The sequence below is a fragment of the Squalius cephalus genome (assembly GCF_949319135.1).
Source record: "Squalius cephalus genome assembly, chromosome: 1".
In the NCBI taxonomy this organism is placed as follows: Eukaryota; Metazoa; Chordata; class Actinopteri; order Cypriniformes; family Leuciscidae; genus Squalius; species Squalius cephalus.
Window position 1 is genome coordinate 28,570,568 of NC_137122.1, and position 21,714 is coordinate 28,592,281.

A 21,714-nucleotide genomic window follows, 5' to 3' on the forward strand; every position below is an offset into this window, starting at 1 on the left:
TCCTAATGGGGTTAATAAATGATTTCAGTTTTAATGAATCTCAGCTCCATATCATTCTTTATTTTTTTTATGGTATCAACTCAACAATTGTGGTTGTGGGTGAACATGTGATAAGCAGATCAGCTGTTCTCTGGAATATGTAAAGCGTTTATTTTTATTAGAGTCTTTGAGAGTAATTGTACAAAATGAGTGCATGTTTAAGATCTTTATGAAACTTTTACATCATACAAAAAGAATAGCTTTTTGCCATTTTTATATTTATTTTTATATATGATTATTGGGATAGATATGCCTGTAAAAAAAAAAAAAAAAAGTAACAGGGTTGACCATTTTCGAGGGCTTTTCTAGTTCATTTAGCCATTACTGACCTTGTGGACAAGCTGATATTAATACAAATGTCCACTTTTCAGTAAACGACTGATTTACTACACAAAATCATGGTAACAGGGTTGACTATTGAAGATCGCCCCCTACTGACAAACTGACAAAAATTATACAAAGAGGAGACGCTTGTTCGTAATTTATTCAAGATGTCATTATAACTCATGCTTTTTTATGGCATTGTGCATCATTTTAATGAGGGATAATTTATATATAGCCTAATGTATATCGTCAACCAAATTCTGAAGAAAAAATATAAAAGTAAGGAGAATGTTTTTTATTTGTATTTCCATGTAGGCTATATAAAAATGTATAAAATGCAATGCATAGGCTACTTGATTTTTGTTGATGTGATAAGAAATGCCTATTCCGAATGACCGATTCATCAACTTTGAAGCCTTTCATTTTATGCTACTGATGCATGTTTGTCAGTGCAACGCGTAGAAACAGATTAGTCAAAAATCAAATGCCGCATCTAATCTATCTTTATGCCGGCAGAAGGAGTTTGCAATCCCTCAAGATTTCATCGACAGACTGTCCCACAGCGAAATCAACAGCATCAGCGACCTCCAGCGGCTACTGGAGGTAAATTCCCCAGGTAAATTCTGCTCATTGTCTTCTTGACACCTCAGTGGACTTTGTTCAGTAGCTAATCTCCTGGGCTCGATGGCAGGGTCTATTTACAGGTGTTTGCTGTAGTTGCTGTGTGGTTCAAGTGTATCGGGCACATGTGACAAAGCCGTGAAGCTGTATTTTATGAGTGGCACAAAACAATTTAAAGGTATCGTTTATACTGGCCAATGGGTGGAGAGTCATAAATAGTTCTTTACAGATTGCTTCTGTTTTTAGAGCAACGCATATGTCCGGGCTTATGTCACGGCGAATGGGAAGCCAAGTTTTCCTATACTTAAGCTGTCCGCAAGTGGTTTCATTTGCCCACTATAATTTCATTTACAGGCGAGTTACCGGTAATTACACAAACAAAAAAAAACCAAGACAGTATAATTTGGGGTGTGAGTGTAACCAGTCTGGTTTCTGCGGTGAGACCGTAGGTGTGCAGGGGGGAGGGGGGGAATAATGATAACAGGTCATAAATACATGCCCTCCAGGCATTTAATGTTGCAACAGTTACAGGAAACACATGAGAGAAATATGCTTTATGCAGGGTTGAAATCTCATGTTCTGCTACTTGTTTTCCTCCTTCTTCTGTGTCTTCTTCAACCTCTTTTAGTTTGGATAATATTACAGTGATCACTAACACGAGCCGTCTCTGAGTTCACTTGAGCTGGTATTTACACAGGCACTCGTAATATATATCAAATGGAGCGGCTCCTTTGAAGTTTGATAGAAAATATCAGCTTTTAAAAACTTTTTGGCTATTTGGGTTTTTTGGCTCCGCTGTTGGTTTGAATTAGTGTGCATTGCAAGTTTTTTACATGATATGTGGGTTAATCTCACCACACCTGTCGAGAACATGTCTGGCTCATATTTCATTCCGAAATGGAAAAAAAAAAAAAAAAAAAAAAAATTATTTTGCTTTTTAAAAAATATTTGTAAATATTATATATATATATTATATTATTATTATTATTATATATATATATATATATATATATATATATTTTTTTTTTATATATAATTTGTTTTATTTAAGAATTTTGCATGCATTCATGTCACTTTAGGAAAAAACCCTTGCTTAAGCACAGTTGGGAAAAAAAAATCCTGTACTGAAGATATAATGAGAATCAACATTTAGAATATGGGAACTTTAAAATCTTAAGATGCAATATGCTAATGAACATTTGTGCTTAATTATCATGATAATAATGTCCAAAACTAGGCCAATTTCTAATGCTGAATATATTATTAAATTAACAATTGTAAGATAAAATTCCTTATTTGCTATCTATCTATCTATCTATCTATCTATCTATCTATCTATCTATCTATCTATCTATCTATCTATCTATCTATCTATCTATCTATCTATCTATCTATCTATCTTAATCTGTACCTTAAAACATTCAAGTTTTTAGATTTAGTACTCTAGTAATCTACATCTACATAAATCAGGCAGTCTGACAGACACCCAAAGACTAGTAAAAGATGCCTGACGCCAGTGATGGTATATTTTCAGATCTTTTTAAAGTCAAGACTGTTCAAAGCCGTCACATGTCAGTCAAAGAGAAAGAGAAGGACTTGGAATAGGTTGTTTTGATGTTCACTGAAATCTTAAAGTTTTCGTTTCTTAACTTTAACCACTCAGGAACCACATGCAAAATCATTATAAAACGCATTTTGTCTGATTATCGATATTGTTGCTGTGAGTGTTTTCCTGTTTTCCGTTCATGATTAGTCTCATTTAGGAAGCAGTAGCGGGCTGTTATCCCTCAGATCAGAGCGCTAACCTTATAAACTGTCCATGCGAGGAGCGAATGATGAGAGGAGGAAGGCAGAGATAGGCATCTCCCGCTAATGGACGGATAATTAGAGGTCGTGAAAGCAGTGACAGTGATTTAGGGAGGAAACGTTGTCTCTCTCTCGGTGAGGTCATGGCGCGTGACCCCTCCGCTCACCTGGAACAGACTGCACTTGTTCTGCGCCTCCCAGCAGACTTTTAACTTCTCAACATCCATCTGTCCGCCTCTCCTGTCGCTAGCGCTTTCACATCCAGAAGAAAGCGCCACAGATGGAGGGATGCACTTTAGTTTGATGAAAGGACAGCTGTCAATCCATGAAGAAGGGCTGATGTTGTCCTTTGTAATTCATTCAGAGAAAGCACACACACAGAGAGAGAGAGATAGTTAGAAGCAGAGGGGTTTGATGATAGAGGCCTAGTGGTTAAAGATCTACGCTGGTAATGCAAAGATTATAAGTTCAGAACCTGCAATTTCCACAGTTACTGGAAGAATGCTTTCATCAGCATTGTGCAGTCGCGAGGAGGGCACACAAAAGTGTCTCGCTGCTGGCAGATCGTCCCTGTAATTATTGCGCTTCAAGCTAATGTGGATAAAAATCACTTGGCAAATGATACTTGATGAAAATGTGTCAGTTTTACAGGGTTAGATTGGAGAGGAGTTGAAGGAATAATAGACTTATGAATTAAGTCATACTTCTGTCATCATTTAACCACACATTTGTCTTTCCAAACCAGTATGACTTACTTTTATGGAAGAATAAGTGATGAAAAAAACATTTGAAAAAGAGGGATATATATAGAGAGAGATAATATATATTAAATATGTTTATAAAATATATTATAAAATATATTATATAGTAAATAAATGATAAATATATTATTAAATTGCAAATTTTAAGATAAAATTCCATATTTGATATCATTAAATAATTAATAAATTATTTAATAAATAATAATTACTGATATTATCTATCTATCTATCTATCTATCTATCTATTTGAATTGCATTAATAAAAATGTATATCTTTGTATTCACCACTGACAAATCCAAATAAACCAAGAAATCCATATGAAAAGGTAAAAATGCATGAATAAATTTCAAGATGAAGTCAATATTCACTGAAAATCCCTCCGGCCTGGATGTCCAATCTCATTTGCTCATTCACATACGGGTTTGAAACAACATGAAGCAACATTGTTCCATTTACTTCCTCCACAACATTTCACAAAATGTTCATTTTTGGGTGAACTATTCCTTTGAGCGTACTTGGACAGTAGTACTTTCTTCCATTCGTCCGTCTTGTGTTTTTGAGTTTGAGAGAACAAAGTTCTTGAGTTTGACATCATAACACTGAGTTTTGATCTGAACATGAGATAAGGTGTGTTGTGCAGGATCAAATGCTGAACTCTCTCTCTCTGCGGGTCAGCGCTTACTCTTTGACTGAGTCTGAAAAACAACTTAAAAACAATGGCCTTCCATTTGGTAGGAAAGATGAGACGGACTGAGACACAGAACAGAGTGGGGCTTTTGTTGACATGTCACTTGTGTTTCCTGCTTCAGGACTGTGTGTGTGGTCATGCAGTCTTTTAAGTTCAGAGAGTGTGTTTGGGTGCTTTGCTCTCTCAGCATTCCTGACGGTCCCACCCTCGTCGCTCAGAGCTGGGCGCAGTCCTTCTGCCGGTCACACATTAGTCAGTTTGATGTTTAACTGCGCTACATGCTTGGCTAAACTAAACCAAGCTAAAATAGCTATAGAACAATATCAGATAACGATCAACCAGGGTTATTATAGTTTTCTGTAGTGTATTGTTAATTATATATATATATGCTGTGTATATATATATATATATATATATATATATATATATATATATATATATATATATATATATATAGTTAGTTAAAATAAGTTTTAATTTTCACAAATAATTTATGCATTATATAAATATAAATAGCACTTTTAATCTATATGTGCAATAATTTTACAGTATGTATATAAATATAAATTACACTTTTATTCTTAATATATATCGTAAATCTCATTATATATATTTATTTCAGTTGTTATTTGATTTACATGTCAATCAGACGGTCACTTTTTGTTGAGTGGTTCTTTTGACAAAATATATCATATAACATATATCATATCATAAATATGCAACTAGTTTAGATCATTAGGAATTAAGGAAATTGTAATTTTTCAGAGGACATGCTTGATGCTCAAATGATTTTGAAATGGTTTATTCTTGAATGTGCCGATCTCTTAATCGTTTTGTCACGCATGATTTTAAACCTTATTATTAATGTGAACCTTTCATAAGCATAATGAACCGTTTAAACAGCACTTATTAACTGAACTGATTTTGTATTCAGGAGTCCCACAGTCCCGCCTTTTCTTTAAATAGCGTAAAATGGCTGTCTTACTCATTCGTACCAGTGGCTAAACCACTGAGGTTGTCAGGAGTTCAGATTTGTTCTTTGGGCTTGTCAGTGGTACATAAGACATTATAATAAACTTGGCAACCACATTCAAGGCCAATATGACATCGTTCCTCCAGAAATCCATCGTGATGAATTTCCAATTAAGCTCGTGAATAAAGCAGCCATTGTTTGTGGAAAAATGAGTTTCTGAAGAAGAAAATTATTTCATGCTTTGGTGCCACTCACGGCAGTGCCATTTCGCCTCGAAAAGGCTGCAGGGCATCTACTGGAGACTTTCAATAGCCTCATTGTGGATTGATCTTGGCTTTAAAAGAGGGGAAAAGTGATTTGTCTTTTTGGCTGAGTAACATGAAAGTTAATATGGATAACCTGTGTTTTGATGAGGTCCTGGAAATGAGGTGATCGAGGAGGTCAAACAGAAGCACCACCAGAAGAACCATCACTCATATAAGGCCGGTTCCTCAGATCTCAAGAGTCTGCAGCTGTCCCACAGACGGAAGAGGAGTGTCGGTAAGACAAACCTTCAGTTTAAGAAGTATTTCATGAATTAGTAGGCCTAGTTCTTGCTCTGTAATCGGATATAATCAATTCTGCAGTTGCTTGGCATCCATAAACAGTTCATGAACTTCATGACTTGGCAGAAAGTTTGTTGATATATGGTTTTACTATTGCCATTGTACAACTTTAGCAGGCTTTGCATTTGTGCAAAGCAATTCAATAAAAACTATTAAGAACAGCTTATCAACCGACAGCCTGGGAGCAACAATCTGGCAACAAACGTCCTAGCATCGTGGCATGGGAAAGTGTATTACTACACATGCAAAACATTCAAGAGTTTGAGGTCATGAAGATGTTTTAATGCTTTTGATTGGTGCAATTCCAATTTTGAGCGCATAGAAAGCAGAGCATGTCAGTTTTATTCAGGAAATCATAATGATTGGAGGGCACCTCTTTATTTGATTGTACGTGAGAGTATTTTGATTGGTGGTACACAAACGTATCCGAGCCAGGAAATTCCAAACATTCAGAGTTCATGTCACAGCTCGCTGAACTGAACAGAGTTCACACTGGCACATAGAGCTCTGACATCCACTCTTCCTTCCCTTTCACATCAATCGTGGAGTGCAGCGGTGTGTGTGTGTGTGCGCCTTTGTGTGCCGGGATATTTCGGCCCCTCTGTACCTCCCAATCACTCAGGCAAACGCACAGAAAAACTGGTAAGGCCTCAGAATAGCTGTGTGCCATTTTTGTTACAACAGTTGCTCTGAGTCTAAACCTCTAGATCGAACGCCGATCTCAGTGCTCTGGTCTTATTTTGGGTTAGGTAAATATTAAAAACCCTCTTTAAAATTTGCCACTCTTGCAGTTTTAAGGGGCCTTTTTGTTTAGCTAAATGGCATCAGTTACAGAGAAGCTTTGGTGGTGTATACTTTATAAATGTATTCATTTTTTAATAATTTGTTCCTTTATTCATATTTCACAATCTTCTGAATGGACAGTTGATTGTATAGCACTATCCATTTTTTCCACATAGAATGAATACAAATGTTAGTCTTGTATATATTATATACAAGTTATCAGTTATATTATATAACTGAAAAAAATGGTAATGCCATGTTACTGAATACCATTTTCTTTATTATTATTTAGTTTTTTGTTTGTTTGTTTGCTGTGATTATGCTTGAGCTAATTGATAAAGTAATATCTTTATTGTAGGATATTAATTTCTCCATGCTTCCTCATTTCTTGTGTTCAGTAGAGGAGGCGGTACCCGCCATGTGCAAGACACGGACAGTGATCTACGAGATCCCCCGCAGTCAAGTGGATCCCACCGCTGCAAACTTCCTAATATGGCCTCCGTGCGTGGAGGTGAAGCGCTGTACAGGCTGCTGCAACACAGGCAACATGCGCTGTCACCCTTCCAAAAAACAGCACCGTACTGTCAAGGTAAAAGCACTGCATCCAGAGTCCTGGGAAGTCATTTCAGTGTTGACATTATATCTTAAAGGATTAGTTTCACATTTCAAAATGAAAATTCTGTCATCATTTACTCACCCTCAAAGTTGTTCCAAACCTGTATGAGTTTCTTTCTTCTGCTGAACACAAAAGAAGATATTTTGAAGATTGTCGGTAACCAGACAGTTGATGGACCCCATTGACTTCCATAGTATTTTTTTTTTTTTCAATTTGAGGGTGAGTAAATGATGACAGAATTTCCATTTTGAAGTGAACTCTTCCTTTAAGCACCAAGGCTCCAGATGTGCAATAAAATATTTTATTTGTTGTTTAATTATTAGACAACTGTATATTTGGTCAAACTACAACCATCTTAGATGCAGGACAAGTGGTACAACACATCACCCACAGCAGTTTAAATATCAGGACACACCCACTCCAAGCCACACCCTTTTAGTCCCACTTAAAGTCAGCATGAAACGGCAGAAACGTCTTTTCTTCCCTATTGTGATGTATAAATTAATTAATCTCACACAAGAAAACATATAGGGCGGGGCTTGATTTTGTCCATGTGGAATTGGTTGGATGGTTGTGGTTTGCTATTGGTGGATCTCATGTGAGTGACAGGTAGCTCCGCCCTCGCGTCAGTAAACACATCATCAGTGAAGAGCTGCAAGTGAGTTTCTTGAGCACCAAATCATCATATGAGAATGATTCCTGAAGGATCATGTGACACTGAAGACTGGAGTAATGATGCTGAAAATTCAGCTTTGCCATTGCAGGAATAAATACAATTTCAAAACATAAAAATAGGAAATAGTTATTTTAAATTGTAATAATATTTCACAATTTTACTGTTTTTACTGTATTTTTCATCAAGTAATTGCAGCCTTGGTGAGCAGAAGAGACTTCTTTAAAACACATTGCAAAATTCTTAGCAAAGTGCTTTTGAATGGTGGTGAAAATGTTTTGAAACATTTATTCAATTATTCATAATTCACAATCTTCTGAATTTTATTCATAATTCACAATCTTCTGAATGGAGGTTCAGTTGATTGTATAGCACTATCCATTTTTTTTTCCACATAAAATGAATACAGATGTTAGTCTTGTAAGTTTTTTTCCAGCACCTAGCACAGGGATGGGTCGAGAATATATTATGTGTGTTTCTTTCCAGCTACGGCTGTATATATTTGAGCAAATGCCCTTAAGAGATATATTTACCCTTCTCTTACTTTTTCCTTCTCATCCTAAAAAAGGAGCAGGTCTGCACAAGCTACTGCTGTTCAGAGCCGTGATATAAAAAAGACAGACTGTAAATAGGCCTCACTGTGTATGTGTGTGTGTGTGTGTGCTTTGCCACATTTCTGCTGTACTTTGGTTCATTGCAGTGATAAGCTTGTTTCAAAGGAAACACTGCTGGGTGTGGAACATAACACCAGATAATGAGTCTATCAACACTTACTGGAGTTAAACTTTACCTAGTCTGTCTGTCTGTCTGTCTTTTGCTACTTTTTTTTCTTGCTGCATGTTCTTCTCTTTTGCAATCCTTTTATCTTTCTTCATGTTTTCTCTGGCATTTAGCCCGTCTCCCTCTCTCTTTCACAGTAGTGATTGAGCTGTTACGTAAAGTGTAACAGGAGTTGATAGCTGCTCTTTCTTCTTCTTACCAGCACAGCATATTCTTCTGATGGATTCTGTTCAGTTCTTTCACCTAAAGTTGCTTTAAGGCAAGTCGGTTCACTCATCAGCCGTTCTTGTCATGCTAGTACAGCTCCTATCTGCTTGAGTTGGAACTGAAATCTCCAAACCTGTTGGCAAAGATTTTGTTTCAGTAACAAATGTCAAAACAGCAATAAAATATGACATGCATATTTCAGCTTTAGTTCAAATCAGGCTAAAATTGTCAGGTTGTAGGTGGATCTTCAGCACATGCTTCTATCAAAAAGACATTTGGACCTTTTAACTAAAATCAGGACTTCCATTCTGGCGAAATATTAAGTAATATGTTTCCTCCTGTTCAGTTCATATTTGTCCATTTCCTTGTTCTGTACAGTCTCTTTCACCTCATTTCCCCTCCTCTCTCTCTCTTGCTACAGTCCTGGTGTTACGCTACTAATGGTTTTCCCAGAGCTGCTGTGTTGCAGTTTGTGTCTTTAGCCTTTCTAAAACACACACACTCTCACACACTCACACACTTGCATGCAAACAACATCACACATTACTATAACAGGTGCTGCAGTACTGGGGGAGGGGAGAGGAGCTGGAGCCCAGACAGGATAAACCTCATTTTATATTGAGGAGACTCAGATCTATGGAAGCTTGTTTCCACCACAGAATAAAAAATAAAAAAGGTAATTGCGACTTTTTATCTCACAATTCATTTTTTTCTCACAATTGCGAATTTACATCTCGACTTGTGTTCGTTATAAAGTCAGAATTGCTTGTTATAAAGTCAGAATTGTGAGATATAAACTCGTAATTATGAGAAATGAACTCACAATTCTGACTTTTTTTTCTCAGAATTGAATGTTTATATCTCGCAATTTTGACATTATAATACGCAATTGGGAGATATAAAGTCAGAATTGTGTGATATAAAGTCGGAATTGTGTGTTACAAAACAAACAACAGTATTTTTTCCTTAGAATTGGACTTTATAACACAATTTCGAGAAAAGATCAGAATTGCGAGATATAAACTCACAATCGCGAGAAAAAAAGTCAGAATGGCAAGTTTATTTCTTGCAATTGCGAGTTTATATCTGGCAATTCTGACTTCATAACACGCAATTGCGACTTTATCACGCAATTCTGACTTTATATCTCGCAATTCTGAGATAAAAAGTCACAATTATCTTTGAAAATGTTTTATTCTGTGGCGGAAACAAGCTTCCATACTGATCAGACCTGCAGTGTGAGAGAAAAGTACTGCCACAATTTCCGTGGCCCTAGAAGGATATTTTTTAAACAACAAAATATTGTTTTAGTCCCATTGAAATCAAACTTTTAAAGTTCATGCACTGTAAACACACTCACTGTCACATTGCTGCTCATTTGCATGAAGTTGACCTCTGCACAATCGTCATGTTGACTCAAATTAGCAAGCAACGAATGTCTTAATTTTTCCAATTGTTTTGTCGCTGAATTATATATTTTAAGATACAGTAGCAAACACAGTGGATGATAAAAATGGTTGTTAAAAACAAAATTATGAGTTTTATGGTGATTTTAGGTCAGGAAAACAACTCTGATGCAGAAATTTTGAATGACATGAGTGTGAGTTAAAGATGTTAAAGTTTTGTTATTTCATTGTCCTTTTAGTCTCTTCTTGGTGTGTCTTTATGTGGTTTTCTGGGAGGTTTCGAGGTTTCGAGGTTTCGTATCAATCCATCTCTAAATCAGCATACCTGAACTCAAACTGAGCAAATTGGAAAACATATCCTCATCCATCAACAATGAAAAAGGCAGTGGTAGTTTCCTTGAAGTAGGAATATCTAGATAGGCATCTGAGAGCGCATGGGTGCCGTTTATTTTATTTTCATCGCTGGTTAATCAGACTGGTGAAGTTACTAAATCCGGCACACCGCTGTTCTTTCCTAATCAAGAGACTAAGTGAGGATATTCCTGATTTGGAATGTTTGCAAGTGAGTGCAAGAATACAGCATGTGATGTGGTTCAAAAGGTGAGTGTTTATGTGTTTGGATGAGCCGGATTTGGATTCCTCCTTCAGAGGTTGGTATGAAGGGAAATCATACATGGTTTATTCTGGCAGTGGAAGCAGGAGGTGTGTTCCGAGTGTTGATTTTGGGTATTAAAGAGCCTCAAATGGCCCAGGTTAGTGAGGATACGGGCCCCATCTCTGACGCAAACGCAGAGGAAACACAAATAGTGCTAATTCGAATGAACGTGGTATTAATATAGAAAATGAAAAGAGCAGAATATTCCAAAAGACCCTGTTGTATCAGAGTGGAAAGGTTGATGTATCTGACAAAGACTGAACAACATAGCTCTGTTTTCAGGGAAACATTTACAGTAAGCTCATGTTAACAGTGTTTCATACATCTGTCTGTGAAGTTATGTAATAATATATAATCTATAAATTGACAAAAGCATGCAGTCTTTGATTTTAAAGTCCATTTCTTTACATTGTAAAAATTTAAGCTGCTAAATCATGTTTACAGTAATGCACTTACAGTGCAATGAAAGTCTATGGACATTGTAGAATGTAGAGGGCTTGAAAAAGATTTTTGAAATGCTTAAATTCATTTTTAAATAATGAATTAACTTTAATTAATATAATATGTAAATTCTACTTAGTGGTGGACCCTTTGGTTATGTCACCAATGCAATTTTTCTCCATGTATACATTTTCTCTATGTAAACAGGCCATTCTGGCATATCCATGTGCATATCATGTGAATGTTGTTTACCAACTTTACATGGTCATGAAGTTAAAATATAGGATATAACTACATAAAAAAATGTAATTAATTTTTATATATATATATATTCCAAAACACCTTGAAATGTAAGAAAAAATGCAATTCTCTCTCTCTCTCTCTCTCTCTCTCTCTCTCTCTCTCTCTCTCTCTCTCTCTCTCTCTCTCTCTCTCTCTCTCTCTCTCTCTCTCGTTTGTTTTTGTTTGCATGTGGGCTGTAATTGCCGTCACATCTATAGTGTTCTTTCCATCTTTTCACTCTCTGCCTTTCTGCTGGTGTTTAGGGACAGTTTTAAAGGGCTATGACAGGAAGTGCACAGTTTAGATCACCTTTTCTCCTTATCTTCGTGATTGTCTGAGTGCCAGTGTGTGTGTTTTACAGCAGAGATTTCACCCACTCTTTCTGTAATTCTAGACATGCAGGTCATGAGATAAAAGTTTCCCCTATCCCCCCCCCCCCCCCCCCCCCAGCATCCCTTGTTCTTGTTCAGGCCTCTCTTTGTCACTCACTCAATAAGAACGATTGCTCCCCACACCCCTCTTTCTTTTCGGGTCGCCCCACCAGTCGACTGCCTGCCATCGGACCCCCGCTCTTTCCGCGGCTCTCGGTTTCGCTTTATCCGCAGCGTTTTGTCGTCAGATTTACCCACTGACAGATGTGCAGCAAAACTGCCTGTCCCCTGGCTACGTTGTCCATTTCCCTTTGTTCTCATGCTAATTACCCATGATGCACCTCTCCTGATGCCCGTTCTTTCTCTCACCCTTTCTTTATCGACCTTTCTTGCGGGGAAATCCCAATGCCAATTATCCGGACCCTGGACAATAGTCCTCACAGAGCTCAGGAGCGAGTCAGAGGGGGTTGGGGTGGCTGGAGCCGGGGCCGGATCAGATGTCACACCATTAGTGCGCTGCGCTGGGATTTCGCAGGGCTTTCATTGCGGCGTAAAGCACAGTGGTTTATAAATAGAGCTTGGAAGGGCCTCCTGAGAAACTTGGGGCTTTTTATAAAGCACATTCGAGTATGTGGGTGAGCGCATGTGTGAAGTTCAGGCAATAGTCACTGTGGACTTCAAACCGAGATGCAAAGGCAATGATAAATTGAATTTGAATGGAAATATTGGGGCGGGGGCAGCAAAGGATGATGTGGGGACTCTTTTTTTTCTTGTTATGACCCTTTCCTGAACCCCTTACCCAACCCCCCGACTGGTTCTCAAGCCCCTCAGTGTCTGTCTCACCCATCATCCTCCGTCGCAGAACATTCTTGCACGCCACGGGCTGTTTTAGACTTGGCTCTGTAAATATAACCAAGCGCAAGAATGTCCAAGAGGAGGGAGAGGTGGGCAGCAGACAGAGAGAAAGAGGCATAAACCAGTAACCCGGTGGACAGAGTTGACCGAAACTGGCCTGTCTCACTGTCTCTCGCTCCCAACCTTTCTCTATAGGTTTGTAGGAGTTTCCAAGTATTGCGTAATTTGTTCCATGATGTTAAACCAATTGCACTTGCACGGTAGACTGAGTTTTTATTTGCACTCAGAGCGTCATGCATTTAGTGATTGTGTTTGAAGCCAGAAAAAATACGCACACAAATGCATACTTGAATGCTTGGCCAACCCGTTGCAAATGCTCTGTCCTGTTCTGCACACACAATGTGTATGTGGACATATTATCTTTTATTTTTACCAAATGTGCGTTCATTTATGTCTCACTTCTTACAAACTGGTCATTGAAGAAGCTCTTTGCTAAAAAGCTCTTCTTACATATATGCCAGCTTTCTTTTTAGATTTGTCAGCAAATAAGCTCGCAGTAGCTCTGATGAGATTATCATGGTGGCTTTCTCCAGTTCTGAATGCGCCAACTGGGCAGTGTGCATGAGCTGAAGCCTGGTTCAGAATACATGTAATGCGCATGGAAACGAATATGTCAGCCAGATTGCAACATTTAGGGCAGGGTTCCTCAAATCCAGCCCTGGAGTGCCACCGCCCTGCAGAGTTTAGATCTAACCATAGATCAAGCAAGCTAATCAAGGTCTTCAGAGATACTACATGTAGGTGAGTTTAATCAGGTTTTGGGATAAACTCTGTAGGGCAGTGGCACTCTAGGGTTGGATTTGAGGAACCCTGGTTTGGGGTTTATATAAACAGAACTAATGTGCGTTACTGTGGTAGTTCGGCCACTTCCTAGGTCGTTCCTGATGGAGCAAGAGAGGAAAGGAGTACCATTCCTCACCGCACTACAGAACCTCATAAAACTGAACTTCTACCAAATTAAGGGGAATTCCCTACTAAAAAAGATTAGCTTAGAGGTGATTCACACAGAACGTGAATTTCTGTTTTTTTTTTTTTTTTTCTTTAAAGAGGTGTGGGCAGCGTAATGGGAAAAAAACGCAATGAAACTGAACTTCTTTTACCTTGAGTGCCACGTTTTGTAAAATGGAAAGAATTGGAACAGCGCAGTGGAATGCAGAAACACGTTCTGTGGAAACGCCACCTTAGACCAGCATTGATTAAAAAAACTAGCAGAATAGGTCTAAACCTGGGGTGTTCAAACTCGTTCCTGGAGGGTCACTTTCCTGCTGAGTTTAGCTCCAACTTGCCTCAACACACCTGTCTTGAAGTTTCTAGTATACCTTGTAAGACCTTGATTAGCTGGTTCAGGTGTGTTTAATTGGGGTTGGAGCTAAACTTTGCAGGACAGTGGCCTTCCAGGAGCAGGATTGGACACCCCCAGTCTAAACATATACCCACCCACCATGAATATACACAGCCAAGCATTAGCAGAACAATGAAAAGGAATATAGGCCTAAGCGATAAAATTAGCACAACAAAAGACACGAGTCGACCCCTGTGTAAGGCTGTGTGGTTATTTTGATTTCATTGTGTTGCAGTGGGGCATTAACTATGGAACATGGAACTGTTTTGGGCTTATTGCCCAGAAATTGCTCTACATATTTTTCCACTGTTTCCGCCATTTGGCAGTGTTAGCTGAGCTAACTGGTCATGTAGTACCCTGTCAGTTAAGAATCTGTGCTGCTAAAACATCAAATCTGAATACCATTGATAATTATGCATGACAAAAGTATATATGTTTTTCGAAGTAAAAAAAATTGACATACAGAACTGTCATGATAACCTGTTTTTTTCTCTCTTCTTCCAGGTGGCGAAGGTAGAGTTTTCATCGCGTAAGAAAGCGAAATTGAAGGAGGTGCTTGTCCGGTTAGAGGATCACCTGGAATGCGTGTGCACGTCACAGCATCATGTGATGGAGCACGTGGAAGCAGATACAGGTATACATGTCATGCATACATACACAGAATGTTTAGCCTGATCTTTGAATGACTATTTGGCGATGAAGTGTGCACTCAGTGGCCTGTGGCATTGTGCTGTCACCACAGACAAACACACCTGTTGGTCAGTCTGCTATTGCTAAACGTCAATGTTTGCTTGAGCTTGTGTTTTACTCTGCTGGCCAATAATGCAATTGAATGGATAAGAAAGGCAACAGGTGTGTGCGAATGCTGAAGCATGTAGACGTGTGTCTGAGGTTTCTCCTTCAGGTTCAACAGGTTTCTGCTTTCGTGTGCCGAGATAAAAGGGTTGGAAGCTCATAAGGCTAAAATATTTATGAAGTGCAATTACAGTCTGTTTTACACCTCCCCGAGGCCATAAATTCTTTCTTTCTTGCTTTCTTTCTTTCTTTGTTACTTTTTTCTTTCTTACTTGCTTTCGCTTTTTCTATTCAACCAAACTCTGTCCATCATCTGCTTGCACTCTTCCCCAAACTTGTGTTTCCAGGCCCACTCACAGTTAAAAACGGTAAAAAACGGAAACACAGAAAGCATGCAGTGGCAGCACAGATCAACAAGGATATTCAATAAAAGGCAAACATTTCCTTACACTCAGCGGACCAAAATATCCTGCAGGTAGGACAGCTGTAGGCAGAACCGCTGCCACTTCTCAACCAATCATTGGCATGATCCAATCAGAAGAAAGAGAGAGACGTCCAATCAGAGTCACGCAACACTGAACTAGAGAGACGTTTGCACTGTGCTGTTTTCGCTTTGCTGCATGTGTCACGGGTTTGTCTGTTTGATGCAACTTATTTCATGAAATCAAATTGTGTTCACCATCTATATAATTTAGCTCTGTTCTAAAACCAAGTGAGCTGCCATGCTGTCTACTGCCTACTTAGGCAGCTACTGTACCTTCTAAGGCGACATCGTAACTGAAATGGAAGTGACTTCTTTTGGAAAGCTTTTCATAGACAGCAACTATGCAGAAACTCGACTCCAATTTAATCATAGCTAATTTGTAAAGACACATTAGCAGTGAATTAAATAAAAGTACTTTGCTTCGTTTAGGATTGCTTTCTTTGTGAAGGATCAAAGAAAGCTTCATATGGTTTTTGAAACCATTTTCATACCTTTTGAAACAGCCTTATTTCAGCAGTGTGTCTATGAAAATGCTGTCTAGCTAGGCAGCTCACTAGGTTTTTGGAAAGAGTTTGCGTTTTTGTGTATGAAAATGTGTGGATTGATGGTTTGGTGAACTTGATCACAAAGATTGTGTCTTTCACATTGGTCTTTCTTTCTTAAATGTGCACAGACTGCCTGATAACCCACATTAAAATCACTGTGTGGTGGATATGTGTCACCCAAACACAAACCGCATGACTTACTAAGGAAAAAATCACAGTCAAATAACTTTAAATCTGCACCAGATTCAACCAAAAAAAAGCAATTGCTTGTTGACAGCTGTTTTGTTTTCTTTCTCTCCCTCCAGTGGACATGAGGTGAAACCACATCATACGAGCGATTGAAAGACAACAGTGGCTACGTAAAGCTCCAGCAGCACTGGGACTTCGACCTCTGAATTCTGACCCTACTGACCCCATTGCTGTTCAAAAAAAGATACTGTTTCCAGAGGAACATTGTACACAAACACAACACCAAAGGTGCTTTCTATGTACTCTGTCAAACACTGAAGACAAACAAGATTGGTATTCAGTTAATTATTAAGTGGTCAAACACTGGGCGGAACTGAAACTGAAAAGGACGATGTTTGTGTCGTCTCTCTGTTGTTTATGTACACAACTCTCGTAAAGGTCAAAGATGAGGAGAAAGTCTTTTGGATAACACTAAGTTTGTAGAGACCATGAACTTCACATGCTTGGGTTTGGATGCGCTCAAGCAGGAGTCCTCGAAGGATGAACTAACTCAGTGGACTCCAGTCATTCAAAAAGAGGAAGAACATAAGGGATGTACTGTCATATAACCTTGCTAAAGTGGAAGACGCTATTTTCTGTTATTCTCTACCTTAGTCCTCTTGGGTCCAGAACATTTGAACTGCTATTTCCAATGTGCCTCTAGAAAGTTCTGTCCTTCCGAAGAGTTCAACTGCCTGTCCATGAACAGAGACTTACAGAAGGCAGTGTTTGCAGTCATTATGCCAGAATAAAGTATTTATGTATGCGATCTCTCCTTCTCACCCTCTCCGTTTCTCAGTCCAATGTGAGAGGAGCTCATCTTCTTTGATCTGCAAGTATTAGCAGTATCATTTTCTCAATGTATCATTTCATTCTTGCTTATAATTTACAGCATATCTCAAAACTAGGTTTTTGTCCTGGAAATATGTGTCATGGGAAGAAGACATGTGCAAGAGATAGTTGTGGAAAGATGCTTTATTTTTGTTAAAATATATTTATAATGCTAATGTAGAATCAAGCAGGAAGTATGTTTATGTATTCAGTTATTGTGGTGTAATGGTTGTATGATGGGACGAGATGACCCTAAGCTACTCGGTATCAACAGGTTGGCCATCACACATGACTGATGGCATCATTAGTCATAAGATGTTAGTTCATAATTTCCTCCTTTACTCGCCGTAACTCAATAGTTAATGCTAACATACAAACATAGACAAAGGTCATTCAAATAACCAATAAACACTTACCTTAGGTATGAAGCTTTGTAATAAATAAACAGATTGAAAAAAAATAATAATACAGAGTACATCTTTATCATATTCACACACTGAAGACACCAGAAATTCCAGATCCTGTTAATTTGATTTCTGAAGGACACACCTTTCACATTGGGCCTCAAATTCCAAATTTCTGTATAAATTGTTCATTCGTATGTCTTAAATTTAAATTATAACTGAATGAGTATGTAGAAATGAAATTATTTTGCCCTCGATATACACAGAAATGCGCTCACTGCTTCTGAATGAAGACTGTTGGCTATGAAAAATGTTTGTTATGCTGCCTATTGTATGGATTACACCATTAAACCGAGTGTGTTTACATGCACAAACTTAAACTGATTATTCTTAATAATCAGACAATGCGTACGATCATGTAAATACCTCAAACAGTCCTTTCCCAATAGAAGAACTGAGTTTAAGAAAAACCTGATTGCCATATCTAGATTTTTGCCTAAGACTCTGTTTTCACAACTACATTTAAACACCTCTAACGCTCGTCTGGCGACTCATTTTGTGCTCAGGTCTGTTTACATTTTGATGTCATAAAAGGAGAAAAATCCTTTAATATCATAAATGGGGTTTGTTGTGCATGTAAACAAACACAATGTTTCATGGGCAGCAAAATGTTAGATGGTGTTTAACAGAAACTTCTGTGCAATCAGCACTCTAAGAGATGAGTTTGTGCACTGAGATCTCTGAGGGCTGTATTTATGACATTTACAGTCTGTTGCAAAAAGTGCTCAAGTAGGAGCTTTCATGTTCTTCCAGGCCGGTTGTTGACTCTGGCTTGAGTCGTGTCTTTCTGCAGAGACTCCACTGGTTCTTGTCATTTTTGACACATGCTAGACAGATGGAGCAGTCCTGGCACTGCCTCTATAACAAAGTTCGGCACTTTGTCACACTCCTGACCCCCAAGTGGCATGTCTGGCCATCTAAAGAGCACCTGGATGTCTGATTCACTGTGAGTAACACCAACAATCTGTGGAGACGGTTGAGGGGGTGGAGCAAAGCTTTGACTTGTTTTATTCTTGTGCCTTAATTTTTGTTTTGTATTTGTTACCGTGAGTCATGCAGCAGTCTGTCTGGTACAACCCATATTCACTTTCTACAACATCATGGGTGTTTGACTGAAATATATACAGTTGGGCTGAAGTTGCTATTTTGTGGTTTCAATTACAACATGATTAACCGAATTTGTAGGGCTGGTAGTATATTTGTTTGTCTAGTGGAGAGTGTCCTGATTTAGCTCTTTAGCTACTGCGGTTTTGTTATTGTTCCGTGGCACTCTCTCGCTTTGGCAGATGGGTGATTTAGATTGTTATGTTCAGGTAGTGGAACCTGCAAGTCTGTTCAGTGTTTCTATACTGAACTGCTTGTAAGTTTTGACGATGCAATTCACTTCTGTCAACTGCTTAAACTGTGGCATTCTCTGGTCACACGCACATTCTCCCGTTGTCCCAATAGGAAGTACATCCCGACCGTAGTCTTTTCCACCTCTCTCTTTTTTTTTCTTTTTTTTTTGTAAAGTGCATTCCTACATGACATCTTGCATGTCTGGAGTTGTACAATAACAGGACGTAGGATCATGGGCAATCATGTGTGAAATACAGAAACTTTATATGGAAAAGTAGTCTGTTTAGTGAGCAAGTGTAAGAACAAGGATGAAAATATTTCCGGAGTCATTCTAGCTATACAAATATAACAATGACACCCTGCTCATTATAGATAACCAATTTCTAAGTCAGGGTTTGCCCACCTGAGGTTTATGAGCCTCTAGGGGTGTATGATGGAACTACAGGTGGCTGGTAAGATTGTGATTAAAATGCTTATGTAAAAACGAATTAAATAAATAATGAATATAGGAATGTTTACAATTAAAATAATCACATTATTCTGATCTTAAATATAAGTTATGTTTATGATAAATTATAAATTAATTATTGTTATTGACAGGTTGGAACATTACTTGAAACTCAGGGTATACTTTAAAGGGGTGGTATAATGCCCTTTTTACAAGATGTAAAATAAGTATTTGACGTCCCCAGAGTGTGTATGTGAAGTTTTAGCTCAAAATACCCCACAGATATTTTTATATAGCATGTTCAAATTGTCACTTTTTGAGGGTGAGCAAAAACGCACCGTTCTGTGTCTGTTCCTTTAAATGCAAATGAGCTGCTGCTCCCAGCACAGAGGGCAGAGCTTCAAGAGCTTGCACTCACACAGACATGCACTGAAAATTTCAAAAACTTTTAGCCTTTTATGTTCAAATTGGATTCAGACGATGGCGAGACTCAAGAAGAAGTGACGACATGTAGAATGCAACAGGACATTTCTGAATGGTTAGTTGATGAATTTATGTAGCTTATATGTATCTTCTAGTCATTGATTAGCATATTCTGTCTTGATAATCTATAAATCGTGTTCAGGGTTTATGTCAATTTTAGGGTTTGCGATGTCAATAACCCAGAAGGAATGTCGTGTGGTCCCTGCCAGCTGTTTGTTGTAGTCCTTAAAAAGCAATTTCTTTAAAAGCAAATATCTCCCTTTGCTTTGAACTTTGAGCATTGTAACTTTGCAGATGTTGTTTATGCTCAAACAGCAACATTACACACTAACTAAAGTTAAAAAAGTGAAATCATAATCAACCACACCTTTAAATAAATAATTTAGATAATAAGGTTAGTTAAACAAGAAATGTTCCCACCCCTAAAAGCACATAGGACAATAAGTCTGATTGTTCTACACTGAATACATTTTACTTCTTACTCTATCCCAACCACTCCTGTAGCATCGCGTTACCCATGGACAACTATCATTAATCCTATAATTTGTTCGAAGCTGGGTAAGATTTGTTAGTGGAGTCCATTGTATCTAGAAAATTGTACAAGAATTACTTGCCATGCAATCACGACGGCAGCCCGGAGGTTAAAGCAATATCTAGATGGCATTAAAGGAAGCATTCTGTAAGACAAAAAGCCTTTTAAGTTATGTCCAATTTGCTCATGGAAATGTGCCACTACTAATTCACTCTGGCACATCCCCTTATAAGGCTGAAGTCAGGCTTTCCACATCACTGTCGGCATTCACCCCATATACTGATTATTGAGGTTTGAACAGGTATTTGAGTTCAGAACATCCCAATACTGTATATGTTCATTGTGGAAATGGGAGCTTCAGAGACCGAAGTGTCTGTCCTGGTCAAATTACACCCGTTGAATTTTAAGAAACTTGTTCCTACAGACCATAATTGTGAGGTGGTGAATTGGGCAATGCTCACTGTGAAGAGTGCATTCAGAAATTGTAGACACTAGCTGGATGAAGCTCAAAGCCCCTTCCTCCTGCTGACACATCATGGGAACCTTGAGTATATAAAGGTTGCCAAGAGGTAAAACCCAAACAAGCAAGTGACTCTATTTTGTACCCTTTTAAACATCACTTAAACATCAAATAATACAAAGGCACAGGTATTTTCTAGGCAATTTGAGGAGCAGACAGGGAAAACTGTTTCAAAACTGTCATTGTTTTTACAATTCTGTTTGGTGCGGCACATAAATTACACACTTGAGGGTGAAGTGTGTAATTTCTGCTGTGATTCTATGGTGATGTTGTGTAAATCCTCCCACTTTCATTGCATCTCTTTTCATTCTGCTGATACACATTTTTTTTTTCTCTCCCTGCGGTTGGCTTTGGCCTATCCTAGACAGGAACAGTGGACACTGGACAGTGGACATGAGACTCTGGTCAAGACATCCTGGCTCCAGGGCCTCTGCACAGTCTGTATGAAACCTGGAATGTGAATATGAGTGCATGTAAATGTGAGAGGACACACACAGAGGTATCATTTCCCCAAGACCTCACACAGTGACAACAACTATTTATTACCAATAACCTTCCTGGTGCCTCTGAGAATGCTGAATAATGGAGTGGTGAATGTATTACCTTTATAGCAAGATGATCAATCAATGGCAATGTCAGCCTCCTATGTTGGTAATCATCACTTCCTCTTAAAGACGTGTATTACATGTAAATCAACAGCATACAGTGGCCACAAAAAGTATTTGGACACTTTTAGACACTTACTGGTAAACCACAC

At 38.3% G+C, this 21,714-nt stretch overlaps 2 protein-coding genes across 6 annotated transcripts in view; both read left to right on the top strand.

Moving 5' to 3' along the window:
- The window catches only part of pdgfab (platelet-derived growth factor alpha polypeptide b), an 18,463-nt gene extending 831 nt beyond the window's left edge, over positions 1 to 17,632 (top strand). Inside the window, exons 2-7 of one of the 5 annotated variants that reach the window (XM_079865285.1) lie at positions 880 to 979; positions 5,628 to 5,753; positions 7,000 to 7,190; positions 14,794 to 14,923; positions 15,432 to 15,559; positions 16,419 to 17,632. In XM_079865285.1, the coding sequence (XP_079721411.1) occupies positions 880 to 979; positions 5,628 to 5,753; positions 7,000 to 7,190; positions 14,794 to 14,923; positions 15,432 to 15,514 (630 nt within the window). In that variant the 3' untranslated portion in view covers positions 15,515 to 15,559; positions 16,419 to 17,632. The remainder of the gene's footprint in view (positions 1 to 879; positions 980 to 5,627; positions 5,754 to 6,999; positions 7,191 to 14,793; positions 14,924 to 15,431; positions 15,560 to 16,418) is intronic. The other 4 variants (XM_079865287.1, XM_079865286.1, XM_079865288.1 and 1 more) reach the window with 4 other exon arrangements.
- The window catches only part of ccdc137 (coiled-coil domain containing 137), a 224,026-nt gene that overhangs the window by 193,236 nt on the left and 9,076 nt on the right, over positions 1 to 21,714 (top strand). The window lies entirely within an intron of this gene.